Source organism: Schistocerca piceifrons, chromosome 3 (genome assembly GCF_021461385.2).
Source record: "Schistocerca piceifrons isolate TAMUIC-IGC-003096 chromosome 3, iqSchPice1.1, whole genome shotgun sequence".
NCBI classification, from domain to species: Eukaryota; Metazoa; Arthropoda; class Insecta; order Orthoptera; family Acrididae; genus Schistocerca; species Schistocerca piceifrons.
Genome location: NC_060140.1, coordinates 693,490,568 through 693,514,514, shown reverse-complemented (window position 1 = coordinate 693,514,514; position 23,947 = coordinate 693,490,568). Strand labels below are relative to the sequence as shown.

Sequence of the window (23,947 nt, the reverse complement as noted above, 5' to 3'; positions counted from 1 at the left end):
ACTAAAATCAACACTTTGTGAGCCATATTGTAATTGCATTCTCGCTTTGAGAAAATGTCCATAGCCGCTGCGTTTTGACCAATCAAGCCAGTCTATACTTAAACCTAGAAAGTGCTGTTATAAGAAAGGAAAGGACTAAAATCCGTTTTGTGAAAACCTAAAAATGCAAGCCCTATTCATAATTTTCAGGTGTTTCGACTTTGATGTGAATATCTTGTTTTTGGTACATAAATCATAAATGAAGTTAGATTACTCCTACATCTTAAATTTTCATGTGATTCGCCAAATGAGAGTTCCAAAACACACTATGTTCTTGATCAAACTGGTTCAAAATATAAATATTCTTTCTCAAGTAAACAAACTCAGAACTATGTTCTTATAGGAAACGTTTAACTTGCATTTACTAACTGCATAAAAGCAGTGGAGTTATCTGTCAGTACAACAAATTTACAAACGTAGTTTGTATCAACCCGTCTCGGTCAAAGTGCTTGTTGTGGACGGTACAATAACAAACCCGTTATTTTGAATTTTCTTCACCCTCACAAGCTATTATGATTTCATCAACATATTCCTTGTTACCTCAGTTACAGTCTTTCCTCCATTAGCGGTCATTTAAGTTTGTTTTTGCATAGGTTCCGCCTTCAGCAAACATAATTATTTTATGGGTATAAAAATAAGGTGGAGATTCTTTAAAAAACACGGGCAAAAAAAATGGTTCAAATGGCTCTGAGCACTATGGGACTTAACTTCTATGGTCATCAGTCCCCTAGAACTTAGAACTACTTAAACCTAACTAACCTAAGGACATCACACACATCCATGCCCGAGGTAGGACTCGAACCTGCGACCGTAGCAGTCGCGCGGTTCCAGACTGAGCGCCTTAACCGCGAGACCACCGCGGCCGGCAAACACGGGCACATGGTGACTTCAGCCTCAAGATGAAGCTGTCACTTCGTGCAGACAACACCAGTTCAAAGCATAATGTCAGTATTTTCTTAAATTTTTGAGCATATATTGACTCTTAGTGTATCATAACACGTGGTGTGAAATTACCATTGGTTACGACCTGGCGAGTAATAGTATTTAGCGAAAGATTCATTTTATAAATAACATTACTATGTAAATGCTTCTGTCATACATCCTTCCTGTTACTAAATTACCGTGAATATTTTCTTTAAATCATGCATTTGAAAGTTTTGTCTCATTTTGGTGATTAACATTAAGTGAATACACTCCTGGAAATTGAAATAAGAACACCGTGAATTCATTGTCCCAGGAAGGGGAAACTTTATTGACACATTCCTGGGGTCAGATACATCACATGATCACACTGACAGAACCACAGGCACATAGACACAGGCAACAGAGCATGCACAATGTCGGCACTAGTACAGTGTATATCCACCTTTCGCAGCAATGCAGGCTGCTATTCTCCCATGGAGACGATCGTAGAGATGCTGGATGTAGTCCTGTGGAACGGCTTGCCATGCCATTTCCACCTGGCGCCTCAGTTGGACCAGCGTTCGTGCTGGACGTGCAGACCGCGTGAGACGACGCTTCATCCAGTCCCAAACATGCTCAATGGGGGACAGATCCGGAGATCTTGCTGGCCAGGGTAGTTGACTTACACCTTCTAGAGCACGTTGGGTGGCACGGGATACATGCGGACGTGCATTGTCCTGTTGGAACAGCAAGTTCCCTTGCCGGTCTAGGAATGGTAGAACGATGGGTTCGGTGACGGTTTGGATGTGCCTTGCACTATTCAGTGTCCCCTCGACGATCACCAGTGGTGTACGGCCAGTGTAGGAGATCGCTCCCCACACCATGATGCCGGGTGTTGGCCCTGTGTGCCTCGGTCGTATGCAGTCCTGATTGTGGCGCTCATCTGCACGGCGCCAAACACGCATACGACCATCATTGGCACCAAGGCAGAAGCGACTCTCATCGCTGAAGACGACACGTCTCCATTCGTCCCTCCATTCACGCCTGTCGCGACACCACTGGAGGCGGGCTGCACGATGTTGGGGCGTGAGCGGAAGACGGCCTAACGGTGTGCGGGACCGTAGCCCAGCTTCATGGAGACGGTTGCGAATGGTCCTCGCCGATACCCCAGGAGCAACAGTGTCCCTAATTTGCTGGGAAGTGGCGGTGCGGTCCCCTACGGCACTGCGTAGGATCCTACGGTCTTGGCGTGCATCCGTGCGTCGCTGCGGTCCGGTCCCAGGTCGACGGGCACGTGCACCTTTCGCCGACCACTGGCGACAACATCGATGTACTGTGGAGACCTCACGCCCCACGTGTTGAGCAATTCGGCGGTACGTCCACCCGGCCTCCCGCATGCCCACTATACGCCCTCGCTCAAAGTCCGTCAACTGCACATACGGTTCACGTCCACGCTGTCGCGGCATGCTACCAGTGTTAAAGACTGCGATGGAGCTCCGTATGCCACGGCAAACTGGCTGACACTGACGGCGGCGGTGCACAAATGCTGCGCAGCTAGCGCCATTCGACGGCCAACACCGCGGTTCCTGGTGTGTCCGCTGTGCCGTGCGTGTGATCATTGCTTGTGCAGCCCTCTCGCAGTGTCCGGAGCAAGTATGGTGGGTCTGACACACCGGTGTCAATGTGTTCTTCTTTCCATTTCCAGGAGCGTATTCCTTCAGAAGAGAAACTGTTCTAATGATTCAGAAATGACGGATTTCTATACTGTAAGGTAATACATTTTAAGTCAAATAACTGCTTAGTCTTTGTGTGCTAAACATTGCATAAATTCGGTAAAAAATGTTAAAGATGTTTTAATGTTATCGACACGGCACGTGATGCAATCGTTTTGTAAACAACAAAAACTCAGGTTTATGTAAACAAGAAATAATTAAAAGCAGTTAATCTTACATTATTTTATTGGAAGGTTAATTTTTATATTTATAGCTTAAATGTTTTGGGTTCTTTAAACATCACGGAAGTTTTGAGGAAGTCAGCATAAGCACAGAAAGAGCTGAAAGTCCACTAGGACGCGCTTCGACTACCAATGAGATGTGTAGTAACGCACGTTCGTGCAACATGATGCCTCTTTCTACAATGCTCCTCTAACAGCTGCCTCTGCAGACGAATATAAATGAATCATTCCACGAACTGAAGAGAGATTCGTCTGTGAAGAGCACACTTTTTCATTTGCACGTAGTCAAATGTGTACGTAGACGAATCAACAGTAAACACACTAGTCGTTTCAATGCAACCAGCGATACAAATGTAACCGAGCGTCTAGCAAACACATTAAATGCTCCGAGCCTGCGATAACCGTCTGTTGGGAAACTGTAATTCCTGAGATTTCTGCAGGCCCCACAGATATTGTTGAGGGACTCAGAGAGACGAGCACTACTCACGAATCAGTCTTACAAATGTTTTGTAAATCACTTCTTTCGTGGATGAATTGCTTTTCTCTAAGATTCTTCCAGTGAATCTCAGCCTGACATCTGATTTTCCTACAACCTTTTCCTCCCATCTCAGATCGCTGCCGACAGTTTCTCATAGTAATTGCACGGTTGATTTTATTTCCAGTGCTTTGTCACCAAAAGCGTTGAAAGGTGACCGTTTTAGCCTCCTTTCTTGTAATTGTCATTTGTAACACCTAATTTCAGTGCTGGGAGAAGGATTGCATAAGGACCCAATTTTACTGATTATTATTTTTGTGTTTCTCATAAGCAACCCTATTAGCCTTTTCCGTAATCAGTAGCATGAACAGCTCTGCATTGTATGGATGTGTGGGTAATCGGATGTGCACACGCAACAGTAGTGATCAAGGTGGTTATTCTTACATCTCTTTTTGGGGACTTTCCCTCGAATCTTGTTCAAACATAGCTTGTGGCCTGACGTAGCCTAGAGCAACGGACATTCCGTCATTTTTTACTAACGTTTGCGATTGGTCCAGCAAGCAAACATGTGAAGAAGTGGAAATTTTCCATCGAAGACTGTTCAAAATTTTGTATGGTAAACTGGCGTGGCTCCAAAACGATGACCTGCGCCTTTTTATCGTACTTCCGACTGGACAAAAACCTGGCGCCTCGTTGGCGGTTTTTGCGACTGGTCTGTCACCACCGACTGTAGAGATGCGCCGAAAACGTGGGACTAGCAAGGGGAACTAGAGCGTTTTGTTTATGGTGACGGTGTTGGGAGTGGATCGTGCTCTTCGGAGCAACTTCAGTACAGGTTTCAATTTTGGTCTGGATCCCTTAAACAGTTCATGTTTTGATGCAGGTAACCATCGCACTTATTTAAATTAGCAATCAAGATAATAAATGCTCTATGGTATCGCATGAAGCGCATGTTTACTTAAATTCGTTGTTTCATTTTTGGGAATCTCTGCATCAATTTATCATCCTAATTTTCGATAACGGCTTTTCTTGGTCAGAGGAACGAATAAGTGGATATACATACAAACTGCCATGTGCTGAATTTTAGCATTCCTAATATACTAAACGGAAATTCCCATCACAAACTTCTAGAAGTTACAGAGGACAATGGGTACATAATATACTGATTAGGAACCCCCATCCAGAAACGTATCGTTTCTCTTCTACGACGGTTTCAGTTCAGATGTGTAACTCATCCACTTGTGCTTGAGAAATTAAGTTAGGCGTCACGCAGGACAATTAATAGGTAGCAACGACTGTGAGAAAACGAGGAAAGAACAGAATCAAACAGCTGTGTAAGGATGATAAGAATTAGGTGGACTGATCGGGTAAAAAATACGAGTAAATATATATGTGGAAACATTGACAAGTAGATGGGTGAGACTCAAACCACAATTGAAGAGGTCAGCGAATAACTTCCATAGTATTAGAGAGAGCTGCACAGGGTAAAAATTATCGTTGAAGACAGAGGTATACAACCAACAAATAATTGACGAGATGGGTACAAATCAAGAAACAAGGAACGTGCTGAGTTCTCTGCTAGATAGTCCTGAATACAGTGAAACATCTGCTCAGACATATGGTTAACATCAATAGCTGCTTCAGAAGACACAATGAAAGTGCGAACACGACTGTGATTATAGGCCAAACCCACAGCTGTTAGTTATCTTGGGACCATGCTGGTATTTCATACATAGATTTCCACCTATTAGCAACACAACTTACAGGCGGGAAAACTTGATGATAAATCGTATTTTCTCTTTCCTTTTTGCACTTTTCCTAATTATTCGTAAAGACTCTAGGGGAATTTGCAAAGCTATTTCGTCTACTCCTAACCGTTTAACTTTACTCTTTTAATCATTACAGCGCGAAAGCGCAGTAACAAATATGTCTGTAAAGGCCGCGCCTTGAAACGCGATTTTTTGGGGGGGGGGGGGGGGGGTGTCTTGGTGCTCGGTTCCTGTTCGAGCTGGGAACATCGGGTAAAAAGTTAACGGTTTAGCCCGCACCAGCAGCCATTTTTATAGCCATTCCAAATCTGTTTTGCTGTAGCTACTTGCAGTATGTTAAGCAATGTTTGAACGACGAACCGGTTCTGGCGCTCAGGAAAATTGTATGAATCTGTTAATTCCTTTTGCAGAAGACTGGTGAAATTAATGCTCAGCACCATTTGTATTACACCGTTCGGATTTTGAGTGCAAAAATAGAAACCCCTAAATAACTGGAGTGAAGCGAGACTGATGGCTCAAATTTGATCCACCGGTGTACCGGACCTTGGTCTAAGAGAAATTTTAACAGTTTCAAAAAAGATCTTGCTTTGTTTGGATTTTACGTGCAAAAACACGTTTCTTGTGAGGTTTTCTTAGGCGCGCCACTAGCATGTTTCGGACAAATAGGTTCAAATCTTGTAGGAAATACATGTAATTAATGGTCGCCCTGTTGTTTTGTGAAAGTTTTATCCGTTGCCACGATATAGGCAACATCGTTCGAAAGACAATTAAAAACCGTATACCGGATCAGACGTCGTCCGAGTCAACAAAAATGTACATCGGTTGCCAAGCTATCCGTGGCCTAATGTCAAAATTATAGTAGAGTAAAAGTTAGGAATCGCAATGGAAAATCCTTTGCACAAAAACAAGCGAACATGTTCTAGTTAGAGTCAGGGATATAAAAGAAGGGAAGTAGTTTTTCGACTTTCCTCTACAAGAGGAAGTATACGAAGGTGGGAGTACATCTATAATATGCACTATCCCAGAGTGACGACGCATGGATCCTACACTTTAACGACACGTTGTGACATACTGCACGACATATGACATGAGAAATGCCATCGTGTTACCTTACTTGACACGATACATTATATTAAATAACATGGGCACTAATACTAGCAAGTAAAAAGGTGCGAGTATATGTCTTTTACATCACTAACTATGCCGAGGACGCATTCACCTCCGTTGTGCTACGAGAGGAGTGTTTTTCTATCTGCCGTTAGAATACTGAGCCTTTGTTGACCTGCGTTCACGCAATCTGTTCCAAAGGAAAACTGAAGTACCATAGGCCAGTGGAGCGGTGTTACTCACCCCAATGACGTCTGCGAAGACGACGCTGGCGGCGGAACTGGCGAAGCCCCGGAGGGTGGTGCAGACCGTGTTGGTGAGCGCCAGCGGCCACTCCGGGGCGTTGAGCCGCAGCACGCCCCGCAGGCCGACGTGCGTCACCGGCTCCTCCTCGTCGGACGCGTCCTCGTCGGCCGCGCAGGCCTTCCCCTCGCTGTCGTGCTCCTCAGAGGGTGCTTCACCCCGATCGCTCACCATACGCTCCAATGCAGGGCGGTCGCCTAAGGCCAGAAGAGAGCGCCTGAGATCGATAACAGTAGCACTGTTACACTCGTCTACATAACATTTCTCCCAGATATCGCATTCACGCAGTTGTGGCGTGCACATGAGAGTTTTTTTTGGCTAGGCAATAGTGCGTGATGTCCTGGTGAACACTTACCAGTGTACGTGCAGGCAGGGAAATCAGGACGCGCTCAGTATAAAGACACTTTAGCTGTCAAGATATTAGCAGTAAATTTTCAGAGTGTTCGGAATAAAGTACCTGAATTTACTGCCCTCCAGGAAGCGTGTGGCGCGCAAATTATTCTCGGGACTGATACCTGGCTGAACCCTGAGATAGGAAGTTCTGAAATATTCAGTGAGGGTTGGAACTTGTATCGGAAAGACAGATTAGACACCGTAGGAGGAGGTGGCTTCATTGCAGTTGACAAAAATATTGTGTCTACTGAGGTCGAAGTAGAGTGTGATTGTGAAGTTATCTGGACACGTTTAACAGGGCTAGGGGAAATAAACTTAATTGTAGGGTATTATTACCGGCCACCAGGTTCCGACGTGAGAGTTCTAGAATAATGCTACATTAGTCGGAGGCGACTTCAACCTACCTAGTATAGACTGGGATGTCTATGGATTCATTACAGGTGGTAGAGACAAGCCGTCGTGTGAATTACTTTTGAACACATTTTCCGAAAACTGTCTTGAGCAGCTAAATCGACAGCCAACGCGCAATGGAAATATTTTAGATCTGGTAGCCACGAACAGACCAGACCTCATCGACGGTGTCAGTGTTGAGACAGGGATTAGTGTTGTCGTTACGACTATGGTTACGAAAGTTAAAAAGTCGGCCAAGAAGGCTAGGAGAGTATTCTTACTAGAAAGAGCAGATAAGCAGTTGTTAGATTCACACTTAGTAAGTGAATCGACTTCATTTACTTCCGGTACGATGGACTTGGAAGAATTATGGGCAAATTTTAAACACATTGTAAATCACGCATTGGACAAATATATGCCGAAAAAGTGGGCTACGGACGGAGAAGACCCACAGTGGTTTACCAGCGCAATTAGGAGAATGCTCAGGAAGCAAAGGCAGTTGCACTCGCGGTACAAGAAAGATCGGGCAAATGAAGACGGGCAAAAGTTAGTAGAGATTCGTGCTGCTGTTAAAAGAGCGATGCGCGAAGCATTCAGTCACTACCACCGTCATACCTTAGCAAAAGTTCTTGCTGCAAACCCAAGGAAATTCTGGTCTTACGTAAAATCGGTAAGCGGGTCGAAGGCTTCCATCCAGTCACTCACTGATCAGTCTGGCCTGGCAACGGAAGACAGCAAAACGAAAGCTGAAATTTTAAATTTAGCATTTGAGAAATCTTTCACGCAGGAGGATCGTACAAACAAACCGCCGTTTGAGTCTCGTACAGATTCCCTTATGTAGGACATAGTCATAGACATCCCTGCGGTTGTGAAGCAGCTGAATGGGTAGAAAATAAATAAATCGCCAGGTCCTGATGGGATTCCAATTCGGTTTTACAGAGAGTATTCTACTGCATTGGCTCCTCACTTAGCTTGCATTTATCGTGAATCTCTTGCCCAACGTAAAGTCCCGAGCGACTGAAGAAAAGCGCAGGTGACGCCTGTATATAAGAAGGGTAGAAGGACTGATCTTCAAAATTACAGACCAATATCCTTAACATCGCTTGGTTGCAGGATTCTCGAACTTATTCTCGGTTCGAATATAATGAATTTCCTTGAGACAGAGAAGTTGCTGTCCATGCATCAGCACGGCTTTAGAAAGCATCGCTCCTGCGAAACGCAACTCGCCCTTTTTTCACATGATGTCTTGCGAACCATGGATGAAGGGTATCAGACGGATGCCATATTCCTTGTCTCCGGAAAGCGTTTGACTCGGTGCCCCACTGCAGACTCCTAAGGTACGAGCATATGGAATTGGTTCCCAAGTATTTGAGTGGCTCGAAGACTTCTTAAGTAATAGAACCCAGTACGTTGTCCTCGATGGTGAGTGTTCATCGGAGGTGATGGAATCGTCTACAGTGCCCCAGGGAAGTGTGGTATGTCCGCTGTTGTTTTCTATCTACATAAATGATCTTTTCAATAGGGTGGATAGCAATGTGCGGCTTTTTGCTGATGATGCTGTGGTGTACGGGAAGGTGTCGTCGTTGAATGGGTGTAGGACGATACAAGATGACTTGGACAGGATTTGTGATTGGTGTAAGGAATGGCAGCAAACTCTAAATATAGATAAATGTAAATTAATGCAGATGAATAGGAAAAAGAATCCCGTAATGTTTGAATACTCCATTAGTAGTGTAGCGCTTGACACAGTCACGTCGATTAAATATTTGGGCGTAACATTGCAGATGGATATGGAGTGCGACAAGCATGTAATGACAGTTGTGGGGAAGGCGGATAGTCGTCTTCGGTTCGTTGGTAGAATTTTGGGAAGATGTAGTTCATCTGTAAAGGAGATCGCTTATAAAACACTAATACGGCCTATTCTTGAGTACTGCTCGAGCGTTTGGGATCCCTATCAGGTCGGATTGAGGGAGGACATAGAATCAATTCAGAGGCGGGCTGCTATATTTGTTACTGGTAGGTCTGATCATCACGCGAGTGTTACGGAAATGCTTCAGGAACTCGGGTGGGAGTCTCTAGAGGAAAGGAGGCGTTCTTTTCGTGAATCGCTACTGAGGAAATTTAGAGAACCAGCATTTGAGGCTGACTGCAGTACAATCGCGGAAAGATCACAAAGGTAAGATAAGAGAGATTAGGGCTCGTACACAGGCATATAGGCAGTCATTTTTCCCTCGTTCTGTTTGGGAGTGGAACAGGGAGAGAAGATGCTAGTTGTGGTACGAGGTACCCTCCGCCACGCACCGTATGGTGGATTGCGGAGTATGAATGTAGATGTAGATGAACATAAGGCACGGCGAGATTTGTGGTCTAAAAGGTGCCCTGCAAATTTCTCTTGACGCTGTTTCTGACGGGTAGTTATAATTACCACCACGAAAACACTAGACGGGTGAGAGGAGGATTCGCCTTCTAGAGTTCCGTACAAATTTAATTATCTATATATAGATAGTTCCACAGAGATAAGCTACTACAAGGCAACGTTGAGGAATGCACTATAATATGCTGCTGAGACGATGACACTAGGAAGAAATGGGGCAGAACAACTAGAGACAGAAGAGAGAAAAATACTAGGCCCCAAAAGAGGTGGATGCGAAGACCTAGGGAAGAATTGTACCGGAACATGAGAACAATATCCGGGGAAATCAGACTCAAAAGGGAAAGGTTTGCTGGACATGTAGTTAGGATGAGTATGGACAGAATGACGAACAGAGTCCACAAAACAACAGGGAAGACAAGGGGAAAGACAGGAACCAAGTGGGTTGTTGAACTTCGGAAGGACTGGTTGGAATTGGGGATTAAGGCCGAAGGAAAGGAAAAATGGAGGAACAAATATACACCGAACAATATGCCGGAGACCAATGACAAAGAAGAATACAGGAAAAGATTAGAGTGTCACCAGTGGAGCCGACAGGAGAAACGGACACTGAAGATCTCGGAAGAAGAGCGGAAGAGAAGAAGAGAAAGAATGAAGAAGTTCTATGAGAAGAAGAGAAAAATGCAGTCCACGAAGGGGCTACCCGTGGTCCTACAGAGGCCGTAACGCAAGAAGAAGAAGAAGAAGAAGAAGAAGAAGATAGTTCATACATCCAATGAATCGAGAAGCTCGACGATTATTGTCTCTTATCGACATTGATACTTGCAATGTACCGGTCTCACGAAATCGAAGACTCAGAGAATGTTTTAGTCTAATGGTTGAAGTCGAGTGACAGATGGAAAAAGGATATTTTTATCGTGTGATTAACGATTTTCAGATTTTTTCTTTCACTTGTTCTGTGAAACATCATCCAAAACAAATTTAAAAACCGGAGGCACCGCGAAGGAATTATGCAAATGGGCCGGAAATCTGTATATACGAGACAGATCTACGGAGGAACAAATGACTACAATTTCAGAAAAATTGAATCATTTACTCCAGAGGAAGAGTTCACAAACAGACCAAGTCATTAACGCGTGGGTACAATTCTGGACCTATGCAAGAAATTGATCGACAGAATTGTTACATGTCCTCTTATGGGATATCGTGCCAAATTCTGTCCAATTGGTGCGTTAGGTCATCAAAATCCCGAGCTCATCGGAGGGCCCTGCTTATAATGCCCCACACTTCTCAGTCTGGGAGAGGTTCAACGACCTTGCTGGCCAAGGTAGGTCTGACCAAGCATGAAGACAAGCAGTAGAGTCTCTCACCGTGTACTGGTCCCGACGGAGTTTCGAGTCCTCCCTCGGGCATGGTAGTGTGTCTTTGTCCATAGGATAATTTAGGTTAAGTAGTGTGTAAGCTTACGGACTGATGACCATAGCAGTTAAGTCCCATAAGATTTCACACACATTTGAACGTTTCTCACCGTGTACATGCGAGCATTATCTTCCTTAAGTGTAACCATAGGATAGCTTGCCATGAAGGGCAAAAAAAACGGGACGTAGAATACCGACGTACCACTGAGCTGTAAGGGTGCCGCGGATGACAACCAAAGAGGTATTGCTAAGAAACGAAGTGGCACTGCAGACCATCACTTCTGGATGTCGGGTCGTAAGGCGGATGACAATCAGGTTGGTATTCCACGGCTGTCTGGTGCATTTCGAGACACGTCTTCGTTGGTCATCAGGATCTACATAGAAGCGGGACTCATCACTGAAGAATCGACGAAAGTATAAGTGTGCACGTAAATGCTGATTCGTGGAAATGATTAATGTGTGGTATTCACGAATAAAGTGGACTCGTCGATTTGGTGAACAACCAATTTGCTATAGCTGTTTGATTGGATGTTGGTTGTAAGTGGGTTGTGGTACCTAGTCCGTAACTTTTATTTCTCTTTATGTTCTGGCGAATTACCCAAAAACCGAGTGTTTTGGATGCAATGGAATCAGATCTTGACATATCATCGTCTGAAGATTCTGACGAGGACTACGACGCCGAAAAAGACATCGTTTCCGATTACACTATTGAATCTACATGAGATTGTGATGAAGAAACACTCATGCAACGGCTGCCCAAAATGAGAATGAAGCGACTGTTGGCAAAGTCAGAAGAAGGAAAAACAGTCAGCTATTCGCCCCAAAACTACTGCCCCGAAAAACGTGCACAGTACAAGTAACAAGAATGGTTCAAGGAAGAAGCGTTTCTCAGGAGCTTTCCAGTCGTCAGTCACAATGTGTCATCCTCTGTGGACAACTTCAAATACGTATTCACGCCATTTACAGGTGAACTAACGTCTAACACAGGAACGGCCTGGAAAATGAAAAGTCTGTGTGAAACCACTGGTTTAACTCTAGCAATGAACATAGTAGTCCGTACTCACCAAGGACCGACTGCCTCCACTGGACATACGTACGACATCCTAAAATGTTTTGAGCTTTTTATCAGTTGACATTTTCAACAAAATGTTACTTTGCGTGAATGTCGAAATCGCTGAGCAAACACGAAACTTCAATAGGGCGTCGAACACCTTTAAAAGTCAGATGAAAGTTAGTCTGGGGCTGCTTATATTCAGCGTTGCCTGAAGACGAATTATCTTCCAACGCGTATTCTTTTCAATAGGACTAGATGTAGTGCTAAATTTTTGGCTACAACTTCCCGAGCTCGATTCAGTTTAATCATAAACTGTCCTCGATTTGACATCAAAACCTCACGGGATCCCAACGATAAGCTGGCTCCAATGAGAAAGGTTTGGGAGATGTCGCAAGAGAACTCTCATCAACACAAATCTGCCTACGACACTGCTTACGAGCAACTAGTTGGATTCCGCGGTCGGGTCGCATTAAAGATGTAAATTCCCAACAAACTCGCCAAATATGGAATGAAAACCTTAATGATGTGTGACAATGGGACAAAATACATGCCGGCAACTGTGGCCGAGTGGTTCTAGGCGCTTCGGTCCAGAACCGCGCTTCTGCTACGGTCGCAGGTTCGAATCCTGCCTCGGGTATGGAAGTGTGTGATGTGCTTAGGTTAGTGAGGTGTAAGTAGTTCTAAGTCTAGGGGACTGATGACCTCAGATGTTAAGTCGCATAGTGCTTAGAGTCATTTAATACAAACTGCATGATACAAACAGAGCCATATTTGGTGAAGGATGCGACTACGGCTAGAATACCTGCGGCAGATTTTTTTTTGCAAATACTTGTTCATTTTATCAAAGAATCGATTCGAAATGTAACCCTGGACAATTGCTTCACGTCTGTTCCGCATTTTAAGAAGCTGAAATCTGGCCACAAACTCACCGCCCTGGGACCATTTCGGTTGAATAAGAGGGGACTTCCTGCTGAATTCGTCAATATAAATTTTGAAAGCCGGGGTACAGGTACATCCTTCTTCATTTACGATGACGATGTAACGGCAGTTTCCTATAAACCAAAACAGAATAAGCTCGTATGTATCCTTTCATCCACTCGTTATGATGGCCGCATACATCTGGACAACCATAAACCGCGCCATATTCTCCAGCACAATGGGACGAAGTATGGCATTGATACAATTGACCATAAGTGCCACGCTGCAAATGTCATTAGAAAAACAAAGCTGTGGCCTCTCTGTTATTTTTGTTGTGTGATAAATATCGCCATGATAAATGCCTACATCATTTATATACACAACTTCCACAGAGCCCATGAAGTGCAGTGAGGCGAAAGGAATCCACCTCAGTTGAATTTCATGTTCTCCCTTGCACATGCTTTGCCTAAGGAAAGGCTCATTGCAAGAAAAGATATTGCAGGGCGACATCGGCATGTGAAGCAGAGAATAGAAAGTTACAAACGTCTTTGAACGGTTCCGGAAACAAACGGAAGAGGAACTCCACCTCTTCTCCAGCGATTCCCAACCCAGGTCAAGGAGCCACATCCGATACTCAGCCCTCTCAACCTAAAAACGCCGCATTTGCGGAGACTGCAGCTATAATCTGAGAAAAATGACGAAAAGCGTCTACGTAACGTTGATGCAACTGTGTGTAGGGAACATCGCAAGACTGTGTGCAACATCTGCAATCAGCAACGTTCATGAAGCCTGAAGGAAGTCACATCATGCGTATGAGTTACCTTTCTCCCAGGGTGTGTTTACATCTGTCGATGTCAACGCAACATTTATAATCAAGAAGTCATTTGCGATATGCACACATATTCTTTAATCAAGGGCAGCTTTGATTTTTTGGTATCTTTTCGGATGCTGTATTCGTTTTTATATCAGCTATTCTGATTATTTCGTTAGATATGCGTACTTCCTGTGTTTCCACACTTTTTGTCAAATTACTTTTGATTCATTAGATAAATTGATCTAGTACTTTTCTTCTTCTATTGTTTGTATTCAGTACTACTGGCACGCGATCACTCAAATTGTCGTGCAAGTATTGATGCACTTATTCCATTGCGTTTCCGGCGGGTGTAAAGTACGTATAGACGCCCTTTTGTTTGTAAACTACGCAGTGAGAGTTTTTCTGATCTGTTGCAATTCAAAGACCATTTAAACCCTGAGATTCATTTTTCTTTAACTTTCCCGCTTTTAATCATTTTTCTGGCCAAACCTAGGTCTGGTAGTTGAATCGACGGAGGTATATGTATGGAAAGGTTCGAAATTCATGTAGTATTCTGGGGTTAATACAGCATTTTAAAGTTAAAACAAATCAACCCTTTGAAAAACTCAGTGTAGTGAACTAAACGAATCCTAAACTATGTTTTTATGTTTCTGGCTCCATAGGTTTAAGACAATGTGTGCTTGTGCTAAGTGAAGAAAGAAAGAAAAAATTGTCTCTAATGTGATGTCTTAGATGTAAGTAATGCAAAGTATCAAACTGTTTTCCGTATGATGTAGTAACCAAGATCACACTTCAGACGATAATCATATCTTAGTACCTGATGATGGAATAACAGCCGAAAACCAGTTTCTCAAATAAATAACAAATATTGTAGAATATTAAACCAGTGATGTGTGTGTTTTCATTCAGAGTGTAGGAAATATTCTACCAAGAACCGACGGAACAGTCAATCAAAAATGGTTCAAGTGGCTCTGAGCTCTATGGGACTCAACATCGGAGGTCATCAGTCCCCTAGACTTAGAACTACTTAAACCTAAGGACATCACCCACATCCATGCCCGCGGCAGGATTCGAACCTGCGATCGTAGCAGCAGCGCGGTTCCGGACTGGAGCGCCTAGAAACGCTTAGCCACCGCGCCCGGCAACAGTCAATAAGTGCTAATGATTGTTATCTCAAGCATGGCGTTAAGTACTTTCTCTCTTCCTTCACCCCAATTCCAGCTACACTGGGTCGATGACTTAGCGCTGGAATATGATGTTATTAAGAAGCTTGTACTACTGCCGCAGAACACAAGCTCTTTTGACCTCTGCTTGTAGATTAAATCGGGGGAGAATATTGGATATTCATGGGTATTTCTGTGTGTACTAGCTGGTGTTTGTCGCGTGGAACCAATTCTGAATGGTCGACTTCCCACCCTCCCCCTGCCCCCCTCCAGGTCCAATTCGTTCACTCTCCTTGATGACTGTCAGCGGTATAATACTTTAGTCTGTACTATAATTCAAATGTATTAGAAAGTGTATTTTCAATCTGAAAGGGGTTATTCTAGGAGGCACTGCTACGTATTAAGAATGTTTCTGTTGAAAACTGATGTCGTTAAGACATTTTTATCTGACACTGGTAATGCTGTTTCCTAAGATATGACTTCTTGAAAGCTCTTTTGTTATGTGATTTGCGAACGAACAGTTTAGACTTTAGTTACACTACAAATCGCTGCTTGCTGCTGTCATTAACGGCATAAAAATTGGTGTCGAAACCCGGGACGATTCCAGGACTGCTGCTGCGGGCCTGTGACACCAGGATTTTATGAACGCACTTCGCGCGGCTTCCGCGAGGGCTCACTTTAGAGATTTGCCACGCTAGGCAACAACCTCGTCGACGGTCGCCTGCATACATAGGTAAGTCTAACTGAATTATCACGCCACATGTATCTTATTGCAATTTGCAGCAGTAGCTGATTCAATAATTATTGTACTTTAGACTGCCATTATAGCTGCTCGCTTGGCGCTTTAACGGATTATTAAGACCTTACAGTACGTCTGTAGATTATTAATGGTTGGTGCTGCCATATGTTCTTTGCTTATCAAACTGCATACTACTTAGGCCCGCGCAGGCAGTCACCTCACTATGTCTGCAGAGAAAACTCTGATAAGAACGTGACGCATGTCACGGGCAATAGAAGAGAAAGTGATGAATTACATGACTCACTCTACCATCAATGATAAACAATCTGCTAAGACCACCATCTAGTATTAGACTGACCACTATAAAACTTGAGACGTTTTCTGGAGATTTCGAAACTTCGGCACAGTCGGGAACAGCTCCAGCAACCTATTGATCAATATCCCAAGATGTCAAAAATGGTTCAAATGGCTCTAAGCACTATAGGACTTAACATCTGAGGTCATCAATCCCCTAGACTTAGAACTACTTAAACCTAAGGACATCACACATCCATGCCCGAGGCAGGATTCGAACCTGCGACCGTAGCAGCAGCGCCGTTCCGGACTTATCGCCTAGAACCGCTCGGCCACAGCAGCCGGCGATGTCCACTGCGTGGCTGCTTAAAAGGGGTGCCAAGGTGGTAATCCTGTGATTTCTGACACTTATGAAGAAACCAAGAGGATGCTCACAACATGTTTAAAACGATTCAAAAGCCAACATCGCACAAAACATTTTTTTATTCAAGACAGCCGGTTTCAACACTCTTAGCTGTCATCTTTAGGTCTTAAACATTTTTCAATAGTAAAACATGTTCATTTTACGCTGAATCTCATGCACAAGATGTCAAGTAGATACAGTTAGCACAGTATAAACGTTTAGCATCGGTAAAATACTTAAAAACACACAGGACCTTGTCCAAAAGGCCACGTCCACATACATACTGCTCACAGATGCTGGTAAAAATGCGGTACACAACAGCACATCTGTTTTCATATGCTGGACGCATACTAATAGCAAGGAGAGATGCACGTATAGCCACCCTCTGATTTTTGTATTTTTTGGTTAGAGCGAGCGGTACCCACACACACGATGTTTGAACCTTCCTCCTCGCATGCAAACGTTGCACGATGGTGGTCTGATCGCAATTCATCACATTTGGCGTTCTCGAGTTCTGACTTGGAGCATTGTGGATTAACACTTTTAAACGATCTTCATCAAACCCCGAAGGTCTTCCTGGAGGTGGAGAGTCACTAATATGAAAAAGATCCTCCTTAAAACGAGAAAACCGTTTTCTTGCCGTGCTGTGTCCAATGACATCCCCATACAGTCTCTGCTACTGTTACCCCTCTAATGAATGGTTCAAATGACTGAGCACTATGCGACTTAACTTCTGAGGTCATCAATCGCCTAGAAGTTAGAACTAATTAAATCTAACTAACCTAAGGACATCACACACATTCATGCCCGAGGCAGGATTCGAACCTGCGACCGTAGCGGTTGCTCGGCTCCAGATTGTAGCGCCTAGAACCGCACGGCCACTCCGGCCGGCCTCTAATGAATGACACAGAATCCTATGTTGGAAATCTTCCAATTTCTCCACGTGGCACTCCATTTCCTAGCGCCCACAGCTCCACTCACTATCTCCAAACGACAAAATGACGATATGTAAACTCAAACAGCGACAGTGAACCACAAATAGAATATGACATCCGATAAATAAACCCACAGCAACCGGAAAAGCAACGTGCAAAACAGAAACGACACCATCTCAGGCGCCAACTTAATAACTGGATGTGTGATCGCGATATTAATCTTTTGTTCTATGAGTCCTAGATAGAAACCAGCTTCCATTGGCAGAACGTATGAAGACGTGGGGAAGGAAAGTGTGTTGTAAGGATATGTGGTGTGACGTAGCAGACAGGTATCTGCTGAGTGAGTTTGGCAGGAATATCGTAGGTGTTGTTACGAGGAAATTGTCGACATGAAACCGGCAATGGAGTTCGGGCCAGAACAAGAATATTAGGAAAATGTCGCCACAGTTTGATCAGCAACTCGGGCAGTAGTTTTAGCGTACGGAACCAGTCGTGTAGGCGTGCTCACCTTTCACCTTGTCGTCCACGTCGGCGGCTGAGAGCTGTGTGGTGACGAGTGCGTGGTATTGACTCTTGAGAGCCATCAGCTGGTCGTGGCTGCCCTCCTCGACCACGGCGCCCCCAGACACCACCAGGATCCTGTCCGCGTTGCGTATCGTCGACAGCCGATGCGCTACGATGATCGTTGTTCGACCCATACTAGCCTGCGTCAGTAATGTCTAAGTTACTAACCTTACTAACGTACCTTTCTCAATTCTATTGCATGTTTCATATCAACTTACAAAGCTATTCGATTACTTTTGACATTGTAGTGATCATAAAAAAAGGCCATCAAGTAACAAGGCCTAGTTTAACATATACAAAACTAAAATTTTTGTTACTGTTTTTATTGGTAATGACAAGCGTGGAACATTTGTCGCCGTCAGTTTGAACAACTAAAATAATTTGAACAAAAATCATTATAAAGGATGAGTCAGCTGCCCCAACGGATGTCGTTTTATACAATCCGCAATTTTATAGCTGGCTTTCAATAACCAAGCGCGAGATTTTCCATATTCTCTCGCTCACTACGTACAAACTATTAGTCCTACAGACAGAAATGAACAGGACCTTTTTGTAGAAAATGTAATGCAGTTAAATTCTGTATCAGAATACGTTTAAGCTGGAGGCCACTGTTTTCGAGTCATTCAAGACAAATGTACAAAAGTAAGCTCCATATGCACCTGCATTGCTCACCAGTCACGGTTTCTAGTATGTTGTTCGCGGCACTTCCTTCTACCACTAAGCAAAATCATTGCTCCACCGACGTAGTCGGATACTTACTTAACATTATTAATTTAAACATGCCCGTGATGGTAATGAATGAACCGACTTTTTTTAACGTTACGCTAAAATTAATCACGTTGACAATTCGATCCAAACTTAATTCTTAGAAGCACAGAACTTCTTAATCAAAAGGCCTGACTTCCTTTACTTTTTCGTGTCCGGAAGCTACAATTTGTTTGCCCAGTATTGGGCAATGTCCAATGCTTCTTCTTTAGCCAGCCATAGATCGTCGAGGGTGCATCTGTGGGGGCAGCCAGGGCATTGTAGAATATGTTCCATGTCCTGTCGAGTGCCGCAGTCGCATTTGTCGTCATTTTCGTCCAACAAACCCCATCTGATGAGATTAGATTTCACAGGAGCCACCCCAGTTCTGATGCGGTTAAGCATTCTCCAGGTTTTCCAATCACCAGAAACGCCGCTTGATGGGTCCTCTCGTAGTGGATAGTAGATGGGGGGCTCATCTAAGGCGTAACTTAGGAAACGGCGGCTGGATTTGATTCTGCTGGGGCCACACTCTAGGCCAAATATTGAGTGACGGGCATCAAAGGTTTGTTTTAGCTTCTCGGTATGTTTATGGGCTTTCCTATGTGAGTCAGGGTTTGTGAAACCTGCGGCCCTGTGAAGATTTTCTATGGGGGTAGGATTCATGCAGCCTGTCACTATCCTGCATGTTTCATTCAGGCTAATATCTACCTTTTTTGCGAGGGCAGATCTGCACCATACCGGGCAGGCATATTCGGCAGTTGAGAAGCACAAAGCTTGGGCTGAAGTTCTGACCACGGTAGGTTTGGCACCCCATTTGCTATTGGACAGCTTTCTTATTAGGGAGTTTCATGCTTCTACTTTCTTGCGTGTTTTTTCGCAATAATATTTGTATGTCAATGTTCTGTCCAGCACGACGCCAAGGTAGGTGGGAGTATCTGTGTGTTCTAGTAATGTCCCATCCCAGGTAACATTGAGCGTGTATTTTGCCTGCCTCGAGTTCAAATGGAATGCGCTCACTCGAGTTTTGGAGGGATTGGGTTTTAGAGAATTCTTTTTGTAGTAGGTTGACATTGTAGAAAGGGCGGTTTCTAGTCTCTCCTCGATGGCTTCAAACCTATTGCCTTGAACTGTTATTGCCAGGTCGTCTGCATATACAAAAGTTTTGGTTTTGTCTGGAGTTGGTTGGTCATTTGTATACATGTTGAATAGGATTGGCGCCAACACGCTCCCTTGGGCGAGCCCATTTTTCTGATTCCGCCATCGATTCTTTTTTCCCCTCAAGCATTACGAAGAACTGTCTATTTTGGAGCAGGAATTCGATTATCTTGATTAGGTGGTAGTCTTTCAGGGTCTCGTAGGTTTTATGCAGTAGTGTCCGGTGATCTACTGTATCATAGGCGGAACTTAGGTCGACTAGTGCCACCCCGGTGATTAGTTTATCCTCAAACCCAACGTAGATATGTTCCGTCAATGCCAGAATTTGACTGGTACAGGTCTAAAACCTGCTTGGTGTGGAATTAGCTTCGAGTCAACGATCTTCTCTATTCTGTTGAGGATCAATCTTTCATAGAGCTTAAACAGGTGGCAGAGAAGGGTTATGGGTCGATAGCTCTTCGGAGACTCTGGGTCCTTCCTGGGTTTAAGGAGAGCTACCACTTTTGACTTCGGGATTTGAAAGGTTTCACGGCACACGTTAAAAAGTCCAAGTATCCAGTCCCTGGCGCCAAGGCCGAAGTTTTTAATCTGTTCCACGCAAATATCATCAAACCCAGCGGCTTTCCTATTCTTCATGGTATTTATGCCTTTGTTCAACTCTCTCATGGCAAATGGTTTCTGGAAGTTGGTGTTTTCCGTTGGCAGTAGGCGTGTGATTTTAGTTTTCTGACGTTTGGAGTTGAACTTGCCGTTTAGAAGGACACGTTAAAAAGTCCAAGTATCCAGTCTCTGGCGCCAAGGCCGAAGTTTTTAATCTGTTCCACGCAAATATCATCAAACCCAGCGGCTTTCCTATTCTTCATGGTATTTATGTCTTTGTTCAACTCTCTCATGGCAAATGGTTTCTGGAAGTTGGTGTTTTCCGTTGGCAGTAGGCGTGTGATTTTAGTTTTCTGACGTTTGGAGTTGAACTTGCCGTTTAGAAGGACACGTTAAAAAGTCCAAGTATCCAGTCTCTGGCGCCAAGGCCGAAGTTTTTAATCTGTTCCACGCAAATATCATCAAACCCAGCGGCTTTCCTATCCTTCATGTATTTATGCCTTTGCTCAACTCTCTCATGGTAAATGGTTTCTGGAAGTTGGTGTTTTCCGTTGGCAGTAGGCGTGTGATTTTAGTTTTCTGACGTTTGGAGTTGAACTTGCCGTTTAGAAGGAGTTGGTTGGCCACCTGGTTTGGAGTTACGTTGGCCGGAGCCTTGCTTAGCCTTGGGTCATCATCCAGTTTCTTAATTAGGTTCCAGGCTATTTTGCTACTGTGGGACATATCCATTCTTTCTAGGGTTACTATCCACTTCTTCTCTCGTGCCTCGCTGAGGGCTGACATTAAAGCTGTGCCCCAGGTGAAGGTTTCGTCGCTGAATGGGTCTTCCGCGAACAATACTTGATACTTCTCCAGGATGTCCTTTGAGGCATTTGAGAGCCCTGTGATATAGTGTTGTCTGCAGCCCCTAGGAATATAGCGTCTAGATACCTTTCGCAAAGTCTCAATAAAGATAAGATATATATTTGGTGTTGGGGTTAGACTGGCTAATTCCTCATCCAGCGCTTGGGAATATTCTGACCACCTAGCCTTTTTAAAGTTGAATCTCCTACGGAAAGGTATTTTGGTTGTTTTGATTGTAGAGTAGACTTGGATTCCAATAGGTCGATGTTGTGTCTTTGGGATTGCATCATATGCTCTTTTGCAGCAGGTGTCGTAGATGCTCCGGCTGACGAAGCAAATATCGGGATTGTAACCTCGCTTCCAAATTTTGCTGTTGAAGGAGCAGGGGAGCTTGGGGTCGTGGAGAAGTGAGAGGTTATTTGCCTCAGCCCATTGTTTTGGTATCTGACCATTGGTGTCTGTCTCGTCGTATCCCCAGGTGGTGCTGTGGCTGTTAAAGTCGCCCACAACGAAGTGTTTCCTTTGGTTGTTGAAGCTTTCTGGCGTTGAAATTTGTAAGGTATGGCCGGGGGGTTTATATACGGAGCATATTGTAAATGATCCACTCTCTGTGGCTAACACTTCAATGTTGTTGCTGGTTGTCTTACTCGTGGAAGAGAGCAGCATCTCGGGTCTGGTAAATATTGCGCTCCCATATCTTCAGTGAGTTGCTTCTACTGCCAAGCGCATTCCTTTGATATTGGGTCTGTTTGCTGTTTCATCTCTATGCGTTTCCTGCAGACACAGTACGTCCCACTTTTCTGATTGGCATAGTTGCGATATTACATCCTCTTTATTCTTGGTGATTCCCTCGACGTTCAGGCTGACGAACTTCAGGGCTCGCCCTGAAGAGGACCTGGTTTTGTTTTTGGCTTTTGATTGCATTGGTTTCCGGTGGTGGAAGGTTTGGCCGTTGTCTGATTGGGCAACGTTTCCGGGGAGCGCCGGCATTTTACTTTCTTCTATGTAGCATGTAAGTAAAATGCACACGTGGAGGCACATTCCTTGCTCACCAAAGACTGACGAATACAGTGACGTAATTGTTTATTTTATGCTGTTAAAATTGACAAAATCGTTAGATAAAATTTACACAAACGTCAGTTTTACGATTTCTAAGTGCTCGGCTAAGCCGGTGGCATAATAAGGCCAGTCAGGGAAGACCTAAAAAGAATGAATGTGGGAAATAATTCGTGCAGTCGCAAATTTTTGGACAATAACAGGAGGGAGTGCCGTGAACAAGATAAAAGAAATTTTGACCAATGGGGGCTGAGTGTGGGAACGCCGGTGCGTTTGAAAGTCACTTTTGTGCGTGTTTCTTGAATAACTCGAAAGCTAAGGCCTCTCGCGAAACGGTATCCCTGTACAAAATTTAACGACATTAAATTTCCTACAAAAAAGCTGCCGTTCGTTTTTTTCTGGTACTAATAGCTTCCGCTTAGTGAGCCAGGGAATATGAAAATACCACACGTGATTTTTTAATGCCAGATGTAATATTGCGGGCTGCATAAAACAACATCAATAGGGCAGCTGAATCACCTGTATGAAACACATACAAGAGGATATTGAAAAAACAAATCTGTATAGCGTGACCAAGTGAAGTGTCATCCTGGTGATGATAGCAGGACTGTACCGTGTTTAGCATCGAAGGGGAACAGAACGAGCTACGCGTGCTCAGCGCTGAACAAATATTCAACACAATGTACTGTATGTTCGTCTCCTTAGCTCAGTGTTCAGCGTGAATGAATGTTGTGCAGGGGATCGATGTTCCATTCCTGGTACAGTTAGAAACTACTCCTTGATGGGAGGGCTGGAATGTGTTGCACTTAGCCTTATGATGCCAACTGAAGAGTTAGCTGATCCAGCAATAATTGCAACGTGAAGTCAGTCTGAAGGCTTGAGACTATGAAGTAGAATTGAGAGAATTTCTAACGTCAATGTTAAGCGTTCGCTCGTTCGCTGAAATGAACTGGTAACTTCTAGTAATAATTAAAAAAAATAAAATAAAATAAATGAAATCGCTTTTCGGGTGCTTTTCATTTTCAGAATGTCGAACAGAAATTTCCTTCCTGTTTTCGTTTGCCATTCACAGCGTGGAGTGTGGCCGAAACACGTCAATATAAACTCTTTTTTGAACAGCTTGTGACCAATTCATTTCAGCGATCTTTGCACTGACATGAGAAGTGCTCTCAAGTTGAGTACTGTACCAGCGGCAAAATGGCTTCTAAACTGACAACGGCCGGGAGTGTGGTGTGCTGATTCCCAACCCTCCATACGCATCCAAATGACGCCATTGGTAGAGAATGATGACATGGCGGTTAACTGGTCCTACTTTCTCGTCTGTCGCCAGAACGGTGGTACTTATGATCTGCTACAGTCGATGTATGAATACGTCAAAAATGTCCGCCTTAAACTGCATCTGAAACCTGTAGAACTACACATTCCTGGGAAAAATGGCCTGTCAGAACATCCCATCTTCATTTATATCTCCAAACATTCCACGTTCCCTATCAGCGTAATTTCAACCGTCCCACAGAGCATACAGTAATTTCTGAAATCC

General features: G+C 44.0%; 1 protein-coding gene across 1 annotated transcript in view; it reads right to left on the bottom strand.

Annotated features, from left to right (window-relative positions):
- LOC124789683 (ATP-dependent translocase ABCB1-like) overlaps positions 1-23,947 on the bottom strand; it is a 213,597-nt gene that overhangs the window by 72,635 nt on the left and 117,015 nt on the right. The window contains exons 13-14 of the mRNA XM_047257118.1: positions 17,951-18,146; positions 6,491-6,747 (exon numbers count right to left, since the gene is read on the bottom strand). Coding sequence (XP_047113074.1) covers positions 6,491-6,747; positions 17,951-18,146 — 453 coding nt within the window. The remainder of the gene's footprint in view (positions 1-6,490; positions 6,748-17,950; positions 18,147-23,947) is intronic.